The 17497-nt window shown below is 38.8% G+C and overlaps 1 protein-coding gene across 2 annotated transcripts in view; it reads left to right on the forward strand.

The window, feature by feature from the left end:
• The window catches only part of HEPH (hephaestin), a 116102-nt gene that overhangs the window by 10678 nt on the left and 87927 nt on the right, over window positions 1-17497 (forward strand). For both annotated transcript variants that reach the window (XM_036892750.2, XM_036892752.2), the window contains exon 8: window positions 5072-5203. In XM_036892750.2, the coding sequence (XP_036748645.2) occupies window positions 5072-5203 (132 nt within the window). The remainder of the gene's footprint in view (window positions 1-5071; window positions 5204-17497) is intronic.

Here is a 17497-nt window from a genome sequence, read left to right on the forward strand (position 1 = left end):
ATTTCTCTTTTTCTGATAGCCTTCCTAATGGGTGTGAGATGGTATCTCATTGTGGTTTTGATCGACAATTCCCTAATGGTTAGTGATGTTGAGCATCTTCTATGTGTCTATTGGCCATTTATATATCTTCTCTGGAGAAATATCTGTTTAAGTCTTTTGCCCGTCTGTAGTTGGGTTGCTTATGTTATTTTTTGTTGAGTTTCAGGGGTTCTCTCTATATACTGGATATTATAGCTATATGAGTTGCAAATATTTTCTCCCATTATGTGTGTTGCTTTTTTGCTCTGTTGATAATGTCTTTTGATGCACAAGTTAAAAATTATGAAGTACAGTATATCTATTTTTTTGTTACCTTTTCATTTGGTGTCACATCCAAGAAATCATTGCTAAACCCAGTGTTGTGATGATGTTGTACTATGTTTTCTTACAAGAGTTGTACTGTTTTAGGTCTCACATTTAGGTCTTTGATCCATTCTGAGAAAATTTTTGTTTTATTTTTATGATTTTTAATTAATTTTTATTTATTTATTGAAATATAGGTGATATACAATATTATGTTGGTTTCAAGTACACAACACAGTGATTCAACAGTCATCTACATTATTAAATGCTCATCCCAAAAGTTGTAGTTGCTACCTGTCAACATAGAAAGATATTAAAGTATTATTGACTATATCTTCTATGCTATACTTTTATCCCCATAACTGATTTATATTATAATTGAGATTTTGTGCCTTTTTATCCCTTTCACCCATTTCACCCACCCAACCTTAACACTCCCCCATGGTAATCACCTGTCTCCTTTCATTTTGAGTTAATTTTTATATATGGTGTTAGGTAAGAGTCCAACTTCATTCTTTTGCATGTGGAAATCCAGTCTTCCCAGCACAGTTTGTTTAAAAGACTGTCCTCAAATATGTGAAGGTCTATTTCTGGGCTCTCTTCTCTATTCCATTTTTCTATATATCTGTCTTTATGCTAGTACCACATTGTTTTATTTCTGTAGCTTTGTAATAAGTTTTGAAATTTTGAAGTGTGAGTCTTCTAGTTTTTTCTTTTTCAAGATTGTTTTGGCTATTTGAGGTCCCTTGAGATTCCATAGGAATTTTATGATGGGTTATCTATTTCTGAAAAGAATCATTGGGATTTCATTGGATCTGTACATTGCTTTGGCCAATCAAGGGCAACTTCCTTACTATCTAACAGTCTAACTTAACTTGGTCATTATGTTATTTCAAACACAAGCTAAAGGTTCTTTTTTTCTCCCTTCTTCTTCCTCCTCCACTCTTTATACATTAGATGTCATATTCTGTACTCTTTGTGTATCCCCTGACTGACTTTGTGGGTAGTTCATTTAATTTTACATTTGCTTAGTAATTAATTGGTCTACTTCCTTTACTGTGGTTTTATTTTCTCTGGTGACACCTATTTAGCCATAGGAGCACTTCGATCTACAGCAATCCCTTTAAAATACACTGTAGAGATGGTTTGTGGGCTGTAAATTCACTCAATTTTTGCTTACCTGGAAATGTTAAATCCGTCCTTCAAATTTAAATGATATTCTTGCTGGGTAGATATTCTTAGTTTCTCATCCCCCTTCTGTTTCATTGCTTTAAATATGGCACTCTTTTCTGGCCTGTAAGGTTTCTGCTGAGAAGTCTGATGATAACCTGATGGACTTTCCTTTACACATGATCTTTTTTTCTCTCTGTCTGCTTTTAATAATCTTTCCTTTTCTTTGACCTTTGCCATTTAAATTATTATGTCTTGTTGTTGTCCTTCTATGGTCCCTTGTGTTGGGAGTTCTCTGCACTTACATGACCTGAGAGACTTCCTTCCCCAGACTGGGAAAGTTTTCAGCAATTATTTCCTCAAATAGACTTTCTATCCCTTTTTCTCTCTCTTCTTCTTCTGGTACCCATATAATGTGAATATTGTTCAGTTTGGGTTGGTTGCACAGTTCTCTTATTTTTTCTTTCTGTGCCTCAGTTTCTTTGGTTTACTGTTCTCTAATTTCTATTTCATTTACAGTCTCCTCTACCTCATCTAATCTACTTTCAAATTCCTCCATTGTGTGTTTCATTTCAGATACTGTATTTTTCAAAGTTTCCATCTCTGTTGAAGTCCTCCCTGAGGTCTTACACATTTTCGGGTAGTTCTGTGAGCATGTTTATGTTTTTATTTTGAAATATTTATCAAAAAGATTGGTGACTGCTGTTTCACTTTGCTCTATTTCTGGAATCTGCTGAATTTTTGTTTGTACACATTTTTTTTGCTGATTCATTTTTCTAGTGATTCCTGTGGAATAATAACTGTGCAGGCAGTGCCCTCTAGTGTCCAGATGCTCTACTCTCTCCATCTGCTGAGCACCTGGAGCAATGGTGGGGGTAGCAGGTCAACGGCACCAGTGCCTGCCAGGAGGAAAGAGCTCTTTCCTGCTTCCTGGCTGCATTGCCTGCCTCAACTCTCAGGGCCAGTGGGCTGACCATGCAGGGAGTAGCCTCTGCATTATGCCCTTGTTGCTGCCCTATGCATTACAACCCTCCAGCTGGCCTGGCACAATGGCTGGGGCAGCAGGTGTGTGGACTGGTGACTGCCAGGGGGAAGGAACAGCAGTCTGAATGTCTCAATGGGGAACTTGGGGCTGTGTTGCCAGCCAGGGGTCTCGAGCGTTTGAAGCTCCTGAAAGTACCCAACCTGCTGGGATGACTGTGCCAGAGTGATTTTTCCCACCTCCGCTATTTCCTGAGCATCAAGCTCTGTGTAATCATTGCCCCTTTAGCACCACTCTCATTGTTGTGAAGGCTTTCAAAGTGCCTGCTTTTCTTTTGTACCAGAGTGGCCCATTGTGTGTATCTGTTCTCCACAAGTGGCTGGAATCTCAGTCTCTCCAATTATTCTGCCTGTCTTTGCTTTGGAACCCCTCTAATCTCCAGAGCACCATGTAATGTGGGTTTGTGCTCCTGGAACAGATCTCCATGGCTAGGTGTTTAGCAGGCCTGGACTTCTACTCCCTCCTTGCTCTGTTTCTCTTCCTCCTGCCTGTGAGCTGGGTTTGGGGGAGGACTTGGGTCCTGCTGGAGCATGGCTTTGCTACTTTACCCTTTTCTGTGAGGTCTTCTCTTTTCCCCAGATATAGGCAGTCTGTTCTGCAGTCTTTGGGTCACTCCTTCAGGATTAGTTGGTTTTTGCTGTATTTTCATGTTATATGTAGTTTTTAGAGGAGCTTTCTGCCTCACTTCTCATGCTGCCAAATTTTTGAATCTCAATAGCTATATAGTTTTCTTTTGAAATGTCTTTGACTTTGGTGTCAGGGTAATGCTGGCCCCATAGAATGATTTTGGCAGTATTCCTTCCTCTTAATTTTTTTTTGAAAAATTTGAGAAGTACTGGTATTATTTCCTTAAATGTTTACTGAAAGTCACCAGGGAAGTCATCAGGTCCTGGGATTTTCTTTGTTAGGAGATTTTTATATAGCAATTCAATCTTCATACTAGTTACAGATGTATTCATATTTTTTAATTCTTTATGATTTAGTCTTGTTAGACTTTCTGTTTCAGGCATTTGTTTATTTCATCTAGGTAATCCAATTTGTTGGCATACAATTTTTCATACTACTCTCATAATCTTTTTCATTTCTGAAGAGTCCATAGTAAAGTTCCACATTTATTTCTGATTTTATTCAAGTCATCCTTTTTCTTAGTCCCTATAGCTAGAGATTTGTCATTTCTGTTAATTTTTCAAAGAATCAACATTTGTTTTCACTAATTTTATTTATTGCTTTTCAATTCTCTATTTTGTTTACCACTGCTCTAATCTTTATTACCATCGTCCTTCCTCTAGCTTTGAGTGTAGTTTGTTTATCTTTTCATAAGTTATAAATTCCTTAAGTTATAAATTTGGATTGTTAATTTGAGATTTTTTTTGTGTTTATAGTTATAAATTTCCCCCTTAGTACAGCTTTCATTGCATCTCATATTTTAGTATATTGCATTTTCATTTTAATTTGCCTTTGAATATTTCTAATTTCCTTTGTGGTTTCTTCTTTGATCCATTGGTTGTTTAAAATTGTGTTGTTTAATTTCCATAATTTTGTGAGTTTTCCTTTTCTGTTATTAGTTTCTATCTTCATTCCATAGTGTTGGGGGAAATGCTTTGTATGATATCTTTTCAAATCTATTAAGACTTAATTGGCAGCCTAGTATATGTCCTATCCTGGGAAGTATCCCATGTGCACATAAAAAAATGTGTATTTTGTTGTTGTTGGGAGAGTATTCTGTATATATTAGATCTAGTTGTTTTTTTCTGTTAAGTCTTCTATTTCCTTACTTATCTTCTCTCTAGTTGTTTTATCCGTTATTGTGAGTGGGGTATTGGTCCCTAGTCTTTGAGAAGACGTGGAGCATTAGGTATGGAAATTAAGTAGAAACCAAGCCAGAAACTCTGAACTAGAGTTAGAGACAGCATAAGTGTTGAGGGTATTGTCTTGGTATTTCTGGTTGGTCTCTAAGGTGACCCAAGCTAGGTTAGAGGTGGTGGTTAGTAGAGCAAAGATAAGTCCAGAACTAGATTACCTAGTTCAGGGCCTGGATAGAAGATATAATAATTTTATATCTTCAGAATTGGTTTAGGATTGAAGCGTGATCAGATATTTAGATGGGTCAAACCAGGAAATGTAGCTATGGGAAGTGAGGCAATAAAGATAGGGAAAATGGGATTGGATCTGACAGTGCAGTGGGAGGAAGCACTGTCTTCAGGTACTGGCTCTGTTACTAATCAGTCATTTGAATTTGCACAGATGAATTCCACTTTTCTGAGCAGCATTTTCCTCATCTGTACAATGAAGATTTCCTGTGCCCTGTAATTTTTGGAGTGATGTTTAATGAGATAATAGATTTTAAAGTGTTTTTCTTATAACTGTAACTTGCAATATACTTGGAAAGGATTATTCTTATTTTTTCAGAGATTTATTCTTTTTTTTCACTTCCCTTTTCTTTCCTTCCTTCTTCTGTTTCCATCCTCTCTGGTCATCCTGTTTTCATTCCCATTGTATCTCCCTGACATTTTGCAGGACCAGTTATCAGGGCTGAAGTGGGTGACACCATCCAGGTAATCTTCTACAACCGTGCCTCCCAGCCATTCAGCATACAGCCTCATGGGGTCTTTTATGAGAAAGACTACGAGGGAACTGTGTACAATGATGGTGAGCATGCAGGGTTTCTAAGTAATGTTGGCTTTAGCTAAAAGCAGGCAGCTCTAGAGGACAGGTCAATAGGGGAGGGAAGGAGGGAGAAAAGGCAGAATTAGTTGCTGTGCATGTAGAGATGTGCTCATTAAGGGAAAACTTATTTTAAATATGTGTAAATATGTTCTGATTATAACTGTAACATGTACATATTATGGAATTTTGAAAAGCATGGGAAATTATAAAATAAATAAGCATCATTCATATAAAATAAACACCATTACATTTCAATATACATTTTAATATTTTTCTGTGCTTATAAAAATGTATATATTTACAGATTTGTGGTCATATGATCTATATAATTTTGTATCATACTACTTTAACTTATCATTATATTATGTCCATTGTCCCAAGACATCATAATGTTATAAACATTTTAAGTACTATATAATAGTCTATGACATGACTCTGCTATAATTTATTCATCTGGTTCTCTATTGTTTGCACATTAGTTTTTTTCAATTTTTCAATATTGTAAATATGTTGTAGTGAATGGATGCATACATTTGTTTTGGATTACTGTATCAGAAAAGAATCCTAGAAGTGGGATTATTGGGTAATTAATTTCTTATTTTCTCTGAGAAAAATATTAACATATACTAATCTCAAGGTAACATATTTTTTTAAATAGTGAAAGCATAAAAGGCAAAGTTACAGACAAATCTAGAATAAAATAACATTCTACAAGGCAATTAGTGTAGTCTCTTAAAGAAGATAATGACACAAGGAAAAAAATTAAAGAGACAAAACAAAGGGCAACACATAACACTCATCTGATCCTGTTTATAAAAGATAGCCTTAAGGTATATTTTCGAGATAATTGGAAATATTTTATATAGATTGGATATTACATGATTTTAGAGTATTTTCTTAGGTGCGGCCATGTCATTGTAGTCATATAGGGGATGCTTACTGATGTATCTAGAAATAATATGTCATGATGCTTGTATTTTACTTCCAAATGATTTAGAAAAAGCAAACAAAAATTGTGTGTGTGTAGATATACATACACATAGATATTGATGAACTAAAGGTGGCAAAAGACAAAGGATCAACTCCACATGGTAGGGTAATTATTGTGCTATCTCTTAAATATTTCTATATGTTTGAAAATTTAGTGAGGATAAATGAATAAAAAAGAAAAGATAGGAGGGCGGAGCCAAGATGGCAGCGTGAGTAGTACAGTGGGGTGGGAATCTCCTCCCAAAAATATATATATTTTTGAAAATACAACAAATACAGCTATCCTTAAAAGAGAGACCAGAAGACACAGGACAACAGCCAGAATACATCCGCACCTGTGAGAAACCAGTGCCTAGTGAAAGGGGTAAGATACAAGCTGCAGCCCAGTGGGACCCGAGGCCCCTCACCCCAGCTCCTGGCGGGAGGACAGGAGTTGGAGCGGGGAGGGAGAGGGAGCCCAGGACTGCTAAACACCCAGCCCTAGCCATACGCACCAGAGCGCAGACACACAGTGCATGCGTGGGGTGCTGGAAACTAGGGGAGCAGGACCGTAAGAACTTTGAGTGGGTCCCAGAGCCAGCGCCTCTGGGACAAAGAAAAGTGAGTGCTTTTTGAAAGTCTTAAAGGGACAGGGACCCCAAAACTGGACGGAAGCATCCCAAGTCACAGTCCAGCAGCTGGAAATTCCAGGGAACTCCGGGCACACTAACCCCCTGGGCAAAATCTCTGAGACCCCTCACGGAGGCAAACAGCCAAATAGCCCCCCGTCTATTACCCTTCTGGGGCCCAGCCATAGAAGAGCAGCAACCTGATGCTGGCCATGCCCACAGCAAGGGAGCTTCGTCCATACTGGCCGGGCAAGGTACAGAGTCCCAGTCTACATGCAATTGCCCAAAACAAGCGACTAGGGGTCGCAGTTGTCCCAGAAAAGAAAGACCAGGAGCAAGTGGAAAAAGTCTTGGCTCTCCCAGCTGACACATGAGTCAATAGCATACCACTGCACATATCAACATGAAAAGGCAAAAAAATTTGATCCAGACAAGACTAACCCAGACATCTTTGACATCTTCTACATCTTCCCCTGAGAAGCAACATGGGGAGATAGATTAAACCAGTCTTCCTGAAAAAGAATTCAATACGAAAGGCATAACCATGCTGATGGACTTGCAGAGAAATATGCAAGAACTAAGGAGGGAGAATACAGAAATAAAACAATCTCTGGAAAGACTTCAAAGCAGAATGGACGAGATGCAAGAGACCATTAATGGACTAGAAAACAGAGAACAGGAACGCAGAGAAGCTGATTCAGAGAGAGATAAAAGGATTCCCAAGAATGAAAGAATATTAAGAGAACTGTGTGACCAATTGAAAGGGAACAATATCTGCATTATAGGGATACCAGAAGAAGAAGAGAGAGAAAAAGGGATAGAAAGTGTCTTTGAAGAAATCATTCCAGAAAACTTCCCCAAACTGGGGGATGAAATGGAATCTCAGACCACAGACGTACACAGAACTCCCATGACAAAGGATTCAAGGAGGGAAACACAAAGACACATAATAATTAAAATGGCAAAGACCAAACACCAGGAAAGAGTATTAAAGGCAGCAAGAGAGAAAAAAAAAGGACACCTACAAAGGAAAACCCATCAGGCTATCATCAGACCTCTCAACAGAAACTTTGCAGGCCAGAAGAGAATGGCATGATATACTTAATGCAATGAAACAGAAGGGCCTCGAACCAAGACTACTGTATCCAGCACGATTATCACTTAAATATGAAGGAGGGATTAAATAATTCCCAAACAAGCAAAAGTTGAGGGAATTTGCCTCCCACAAACCACCTCTACAGGGTATCTTACAGGGACTGCTCTAGATGGAAGCACTCCTAAAAATAGCACAGAACAAACACCCAACATATGAAGAATGGAGGAGGAGGAATGAGAAGGGAGATAAATAAAGAATCATCAGACCGTCTTTAAAAGAGCTCAATAAGCGAGTAAAGCTAGAAAGTTAGATAGCAAAGAAGTTAACCTTGAACCTTTGGTAACCACAAAATTAAAGCCTGCAATGGCAATAAGTGCATACCTTTCAATAATCACCCTAAATGTAAATGGACTGAATGCACCAAAAGACACAGGTAATAGACTGGATAAAAAAGCAAGACCCATCCATATACTGCTTACAAGAGCCTCACCTCAAACCAAAGACATGCACAGACTTAAAGTCAAGGGAAGGAAAAATATATTTCATCCAAATAACAGAAAGGTAAAAGCAGGTGTTGAATACTAGTATCAGACAAAATAGACTTCAAAATAAACAAAGTAACAAGAGATAAAAAAAAGGATATTACATAATGATAAATGGCTCAGTCCAACAAGGGAATATAACCATTATAAACATATATGCACCCAATACAGGAGCACCAATATATGTGAAACAAATACTAACAGAATTAAAGGAGGAAATAGAATGCAATGCATTCATTCTGGGAGACTTCAACACACCACTCACTCCAAAGGACAGATCCACCAGACAGAAAATAAGTAAGGACACAGAGGCACTGAACAACACACTAGAACAGATGGACCTAATAGACATCTACAGAACTCTACATCCAAAAGCAACAGGATACACATTCTTCTCAAGTGCACATGGAACATTCTCCAGAATAGACCACATACTAGGCCACAAAAAGAGCCTCAGTAAATTCCAAAAGATTGAAATCCTACCAACCAACTTTTCAGACCACAAAGGCATAAAATTAGAACTAAATTGTACAAAGAAAGCAAAAAGTCTCACAAACACATGGAGGCTTAACAACAAGCTCCTATATAATCATGGATCAATGACGAAATTAAAATGGAGATCCAGCAATATATGGAAACAAACGTCAACAACAACACAAAGCCCAACTTCTGTGGGACGCAGCAAAAGCAGTCTTAAGAGGAAAGTATATAGCAATAAAGGCATATTAAAAGAAGGAAGAACAATCCTAAATAAATGGTCTAATGTTACAATTATCGAAATTGGAAAAAGAAGAACCAGTGGGGCCTAAGGTCAGCAGAAGGAGGGACATAATAAAGATCACAGGAGAAATAAATAAAATTGAGAAGAATAAAACAATAGCAAAAATCAGGGAAACCAAGAGCTGGTTCTTCGAGAAAATAAACAAAATAGATAAGCCTCTAGCCAGACTTATTAAGAGAAAAAGAGAGTCAACACACATCAACAGAATCAGAAACGAGAAAGGAAAAATCACGATGCACCCCACAGAAATAAAAAGAATAATTAGAAAGTACTATGAAAACCTATATGATAACAAGCTGGGAAACCTAGGAGAAATGGACCCATTCCTAGAAAAATAGAACTTTCTAAGACTGACCCAGAGAGAAACAGAAAATCTAAACCAACCAATTACCAGCAATGTAATTGAACCGGTTATCAATAAACTACCCAAGAACAAAACCCCTGGGCAAGGTGGATTAACCTCGGAATTTTATCAGACATACAGAGAAGACATAACACCCATTCTCCTTAAAGTTTTGCAAAAAATAGTAGAGGAGGTAATACTCCCAAACTCATTCTATGAAGCCAACATCACCCTAACACCAAAACCAGGCAAAGACCTCACCAAAAAAGAAAATTACAGACCAATATTCCTGATAAATGTACATGCAAAAATACTCAATAAAATATTAACAAACTGAATTCAAAAATATATCAAAAGGATCATACACAATGACCAAGTGGGATTCATCCCAGGGATGCAAGGATCGTACAACATTCGAAAATCCATCAATATCACCCACCACATCAACAAAAAGAAAGACAAAAACCACATGATCATCTCCATAGATGCTGAAAAAGCATTAGACAAAATTCAACATCCATTCATGATAAAAACACTAAGCAAAATGGGAATAGAGTGCAAGTACCTCAACATAATAAAGGCCATATATGATAAACCCACAGCCAACATCATACTGAACAGCGAGAAGCTGAAAGCTTTTCCTCTGCGACTGGGAACAAGACAGGGTTGCCCACTCTCCCCACTGTTATTCTACATAGTACTGGAGGTCCTAGCCACAGCAATTAGACAAAACAAAGAAATACAAGGAATCCAGATTGGTAAAGAAGAAGATAAACTGCCACTATTTGCAGATGACATGATATTGTACATAAAAAACCCTAAACACTCCACTCCGAAACTACTAGAGCTAATAGCGGAACTCAGCAAAGTTGCAGGATACAAAATTAACACACAGAAATCTGGCTTTCCTATACACTAACAAAAAACTAATAGAAAGAGAAATCAGGAGGACAATTCCATTCACAATAGCATCAAAAAGGATAAAATACCTAGGAATAAACATAACCAAGGAAGTGAAAGACCTATACTCTGAAAACTATAAGACACTATTAAGAGAAATTAAAGAGGTCACAAACAAATGGAAACTCATCCCATACTCCTGGCTAGGACGAATTAATATCATCAAAATGGCCATCCTACCCAAAGCAATATGCAGATTTGATGCAATCCCTATCAAATTGCCAACAGCATTCTTCAATGAACTGGAACAAATAGTTAAAAAATTCATATGGAAACACCAAAGACCCCAAATAGCTAAAGCAATCCTGAGAAGGAAGAATAAAGTGGGGGGATCTCACTCCCCAACTTCAAGATCCAATACAAATCCACAGTAATCAAGACAATTTGGTACTGGCACAAGAACAGAGGCACAGACTAATGGAACAGAATAGAGACTCCAAACATTAACCCAAACATATATGGTCAACTTATATTCGATAAAGGGGCCATAGACATACAATGGGGAAATGACAGTCTCTTCAACAGATGGTGCTGGCAAAACTGGACAGCTCCATGTAAGAGAATGCAACTGCATCACTCTTTAACCCCATACACAAAAGTAAATTCTAAATGGATCAAATACTTTTATGTAAGTCATGAAACCATAGAACTCTTAGAAAAAAACAAAGTCAAAAATCTCTTAGACATAAACATGAGTGACCTCTTCTTGAACATATCTCCCCAAGCAAGGGAAACAAAAGCAAAAATGAATAAATGGGACTATATCAAGCTGAAAGACTTCTGTACAGCAAAGGACACCATCAATAGAACAAAAAGGTATCCTACAGTATGGGAGAATATATTCATAAATAAAAGATCTGAGAAAGGGTTGACATGCAAAATATATAAAGAGCTCACACACCTCAACAATCAAAAAGCAATTAATCCAATTAAAAAATGGGCAGAGGTGCTGAATAGACAGTTCTCTAAAGAAGATATTCAGATGGCCAACAGACACATGAAAAGATGCTCCACATCGCTTGTCATCAGAGAAATGCAAATTAAAACCACAGTGAAATATCATCTCACGCCACTAAGGATGGCTAACATCCAAAAGACAAACAACAGCAAATGTTGGCCAGGTTGTGGAGAAAGGGGAACCCTCCTACACTGCTGGTGGGAATGTAAATTAGTTCAACCATTGTGGAAAGCAGTATGGAGGTTCCTCAAAATGCTCAAAATAGAAATACTATTTCACCCAGGAATTCCACTTGTAGGAATTTACCCTAAGAATGCAGCACTCCAGTTTGAACAAGACAGATGCACCCCTATGTTTATTGCTGCACTATTTACAATAGCCAAGATATTGAAGCAACCTAAATGGATAAAGAAGATGTGGTACATATACACAATGGAATATTACTCAGCTATTAGAAAAAAATAGATCCTACCCTTTGCAACAATATGGCTGGAGCTTGAGGGTATTATGCTCAGTGAAGTAAGCCAGGTGGAGAAAGACAGGTACCAAATGATTTCACTCACATGTGGACTATAAGAACAAAAGAAAACTGAAGGAACAAAACAGCAGCAGAAGCACAGAACCCAAGAATGGACTAACAGTTACCAAAGGGAAAGGGACTGGGGAGGACGTGTGGGAAGGGAGGGATAAGGGTGGGAAAAAAGAAAGGGGGCATTAAGATTAACGTATACTCTGGGTGGGCATGGGGAGGGCTGTGGAACCCAAAGAAGACAAGTAGTGATTTTACAGCATCTTACTATGTTGATGGACAGTGACTGTGAATGGGTATTTGGTGGGGACTTGGTGAGGGGTGGAGGCTAGTGAACATAATGTCCTTCATGTAATTGTAGATTAATGATACCAAAATAAAATTAAAGAAAAACAAGAAAATACAAGTTATACCATTTGAAATTATACTGCCTTGTTATGTTAAATAAGAAAAGATAAGTTAGAGGGTCACGGGAATATGGCAGCGTAAGTATTTCAGAGGAAATCTCCTCCCCAAAACATATATATTTATGAAAATACAATAAATACAACTATTCTTAAAAGAGACATCAGTGGATGCAGTACAACAGCCAGGATAAATCTACATCTGCGAGAACTCAACATCACACAAAGGGGATAAGATACCAGCCGTGGCCAGGTGAAACCTGAATGCTCCCCCACCCCAGAACCCGGCGGGAAGAAAGGAGTTGGAATGGGGAGGGAGTGAAAGCCCAGGACTGCTAAACAACTGGCTCTAGGAATACGCATCCGGAGCGCAGACACAAGGTGCACGGGGTGCTGAATATTAGAGAAACAGAAAAGCAAAACCTGTGGGCAGGTCCCCGCAACCGGTGCCCCTGAGACAAAAGAAAAGCTAGTGCTTTCTGCAAGTCTTAAAGAGACAGGGACCCCATAGTTGGACAAAGTCGTCCCGGCACACTTAGCCAGCAGCTGGGAATACCGGGGAACCTTAGGCACCATAAACCCTGGGGAGGCAGCGCAGCTCTGAAGCCCCTCATGGCACTAAGCAGCCTGCCAGTCATTCCTCCAACTGGCGCAGATCCCAACACACTGGCCCAGTAGCCGGAGAGTGTCAGTACATGCCAGTGGCGGCAGTGCCGAAAGGGACCGGGAGCAGATTGCATGCACCAACGACACCAGAGGGGACCAGGAGAGGCTTGTGAAAGCCCGCAGCAGTGGGGACCGAACAGCCCAGGTGTGGCTCACGTACACTGGCAGCAGTGGAGCCAGAGAAGCCCTGTAGAGGCCTGAGAGTGAGAGCCCTGGGAGCACCTACAGTGGAGCCAGAGGTAGAAGGCAGGCTCCCAGCAGCCAACCAGAATCCCAGCCCAACGCACAGCTGCCTGGGCCAGAACAAAAAGCCGTTACTGGCACACAGCTGACCGGCAGGGTTGCCGCTAACATGGAGGAACGCACCTGGCATGTCTGCCATTCCCTGCACGACTCCGCGCTGCTCTGATGGAGACCCTGACCACAGCAGCTTAGGGGACTAACAAAGTGGCTGTTCCAGGAGTGTAGGTAACTGACACAGGAAGCGGAGAAGGGCAAGGCATCCAGCAAGCAGGAAAGGACTTTCTTCTCCCAGCTGACACACTTGTAACCTGCCTACAGCCACCGCAATCACCAGGAAAAGGCAAAAAAGTTTAGTCCAGTCAAAGATAGTTCAGACAACACCTGAGAGAGGATATGCAGAGACAGATCTAACCAGTTTCCCTGAAAAAGAATTCAAAATGAAAATCTTAAACATGCTAACAGAGCTGCAGAGAAATATGCAAGAGCTAAGGGATGAAGTCCGGAGGGAGATTACAGACATCCAGAGGGAGATTAGAGAATAGACACAAACTCTGGAAGTATTTATAAGCAAAATGGAAAAGAAGCAAGAGGCCACTGATGGAATAGAAACCAGAGAACAGGAATGCATAGAAGCTGATGCAGAGAGAGATAAAAGAATCTCCAAGAATGAAACAATGTTAACAGAACTGTGAGACTGATCCAAAAGGAAATAACCGCATTATAAGGGTACCAGAAGAAGAAGAGAGAGAAAAAGGGATAGAAAGTGTCTTTGAAGAAATCATTGCGGAAACTTCCCCAAAATGGGGGAGGAAATAATTGCTCACACTACGGAGGCACACAGAACTCCCAAGAGATGGGATCCAAAGAGGTCAACACCAAGACACATAATAATTAAAATGGCAAAGATCAAGGACAGGGACAGAGTATTAAAGGAAGCCAGAGAGGGAAAAAAGGTCACCTACAAAGGAAAACCCATCAGGCTATTATCAGAGTTCTAAACAGAAACCTTACAGGCCTAAAGAGAATGGCATGATATATTTAACGCAATGAAACAGAAGGGCCTTGAGCCAAGTATACTCTATCCAGCGCGATTATCATTTAATATGAAGGAGGGATTGAACAATTCTCAGACAATCAAAAGTTCAAGGAATTTGCCTCCCACAAACCACCTCTACAGGGTATCTTAGAGGGAATGCTCTAGATGGGAGCACTTCTAAAAAGAGCACAGAACAAAACACCCAACATATGAAGAATGGAGGAGGAGGAATGAGAAGGGAGAGAAATAATCATCAGACTGTGTTTATAATAGCTCAATAAGCTAGTTATTTTAGACAGTAAGGTAGTAAACAAGCTAACTTTGAACCTTTGGTAACCACGAATCTAAAGCCTGCAATGTCAATTAGTACATATCTTTCAATAATCACCCTAAATATAAATGGAATGAATGCACCAATCAAAAGACACAGAGTAATAGAATGGATAAAAAAGCAAGACCCATCTATATGCTGCTTACCAGAGACCCACTTCAAACCCAAAGACATGCACAGATTAAATGTCAAAGGATGGAGAAAGATATTTCATGCAAATAGCAGAGAGATAAAAGCAGGTGTTGCAATACTAGTATCAGACAAAATAGATTTCAAAATAAACAAAGTAACAAGAGATAAAAAAGGACATTACATAATGATAAATGGCTCAGTCCAACAAGAGGATATAACCAATATAAACATATATGCACCCAATACAGGAGCACCAATATACGTGAAACAAATACTAACAGAATTAAAGGAGGAAATAGAATGCAATGCATTCAATTTGGGAGAATTCAACACACCACTCACTCCAAAGGACAGATCCACCAGACAGAAAATAAGTAAGGACACAGAGGCACTGAAGAACGCGCTAGAACAGATGGGCCTAATAGACATCTATAGAACTCTACATCCAAAAGCAACAGGATACACATTCTTCTCAAGTGCACATGGAACATTCTCCAGAATAGACCACATACTAGGCCACAAAAAGAGCCTCAGTAAATGCCAAAAGATTGAAAATCCTACCAAACAACTTTCCAGACCACAAAGGCATAAAAGAAGAAGTAAATTGTACAAAGAGAGCAAAAAGGTTCACAAACACATGGAGGCTTAACAACATGCTCCTAAATAATCAATGGATCAAAGAACAAATTAAAATGGAGATCCCGCAATATATGGAAACAAATGACAACAACAACACAAAGCCCCAAATTCTGTGGGACACAGCAAAAGCAGTCTTAAGAGGAAAGTATATAGCAATCCAGGCATATTTAAAGAAGGAAGCAGTATCCAAAATGAATAGTCTAAGGTCACAATTATTGAAAGTGGAAAAAGAAGGACAAATGAGGCCTAAGATCAGCAGACGGAGAGACATAATAAAGATCAGAGAATAAATAAATAAAATTGAGAAGAACAAAACAATGGAAAAAATCAATGAAACCAAGAGCTGGTTCTTTGAGAAAATAAAGAAAATAGATAAGCCTCTAGCCAGACTTATTAAGAGGAAAAGAGAGTTAACACACATCAACAGAATCAGAAACGAGAAAGGAAAAGTCACAACGGACCCTACAGAAATACAAAAAATTATTAGAGAATACTATGAAAACCTACATGCTAACAAGCTGGAAAACCTAGGAGAAATGCACAACTTCCTAGAAAAATACAACTTTCCAAGACTGACCCAGAAAGAAACAGAAAATCTAAACAGACCAATTAACAGCAATGAAATTGTATCAGTAATCAAAAAACTACCCAAGAAAAAAACCCCCGGTCCAAATGGATTTACCTTGGAATTTTATCAGACATACAGGGAAGATATAATACCCATTCTCCTTAAAGTTTTCCAAAAAATGGAAGAGGAGGGAATACTCCCAAACTCATTCTCTGAAGCCAACATCAGCCTAATAACAAAACCAGGCAAAGACCCTACGAAAAAAGAAAACTACAGACCAATATCCCTGATGAACGTAGATGCAAAAATATTCAACAAAATATTAGCAAACCGAATTCAAAAATACATCAAAGGGATCATACACCATGACCAAGTGGGATTCATCCCAGGGTTGCAAGGAATGTACAACATTTGGAAAATACATCAACATCATCCACCACATCAACAAAAATAAGAAGAAAATCCCCATGATCATCTCCATAGACACTGAGAAAGTATTCGATAAAATCCTACATCCATTCATGATAAAAACTTTCAACACAATCGGCATATAGGGCAAGTACCTCAACATAATATAGGCCATATATGATAAACACACAGCTAACATCATACTGAACCGCGAGAGGCTGAAAGCTTTTCCTCTGAAATCAGGAAAAAGACAGAGATGGCCACTCTCCCCACTGCTATTTAACATAGTAATGGAGGTCCTCGCCATGTCAATGAGACAAAACAAAGAAATACAAGGAATCCAGATTGGTAAAGAAGAAGTCAAACTGTCACTACTTGCAGAAGACATGATGTTGTACATAAAAAACCCTAAAGACTCCACTGCAAAACTACTAGAACTAATATCGGAATTCAGCAAATTTGCAGGATACAAAATTAACACACAGAAATCTGTAGCTTTCCTATACACTAACAATGAACTAATAGAAAGAGAAATCAGGAAAACAATTCCATTCACAATAGCATCAGAAACAATAAAATACCTAGGAATAAACCTAACCAAGGAAGTGAAAGACCTATACCCTGAAAACTACAAGACACTCTTAAGAGAAATTAAAGAGTTCACTAACAAATGGAAACTCATCCCATGCTCCTGGCTAGGAAGAATTAATATCATCAAAATGGGCATCCTGCCTAAAATAATATACAGATTCAATGCAATCCCTATCAAATTACCAACAGCATTCTTCAATAAACTGGAACAAATAGTTCAAAAATTCTTATGGAACCGTCAAAGACCCTGAATAGGCAACGCAAACCTGAGAAGGAAGAATTAAGTGGGGGGGAATCTCACTCCCCAACTTCAAGCTCTGCTACAAAGCCACAGTAATCAAATCAATTTGGTACTGGCACAAGAACAGAGCCACCGACCAGTGGAACAGAATAGAGACTCCAGACATTAACCCAAACATATATGGCCAATTAATATGTGATAAAGTTTCCA

This window comes from Manis pentadactyla, chromosome X (genome assembly GCF_030020395.1).
Source record: "Manis pentadactyla isolate mManPen7 chromosome X, mManPen7.hap1, whole genome shotgun sequence".
Lineage (NCBI taxonomy): Eukaryota > Metazoa > Chordata > Mammalia > Pholidota > Manidae > Manis > Manis pentadactyla.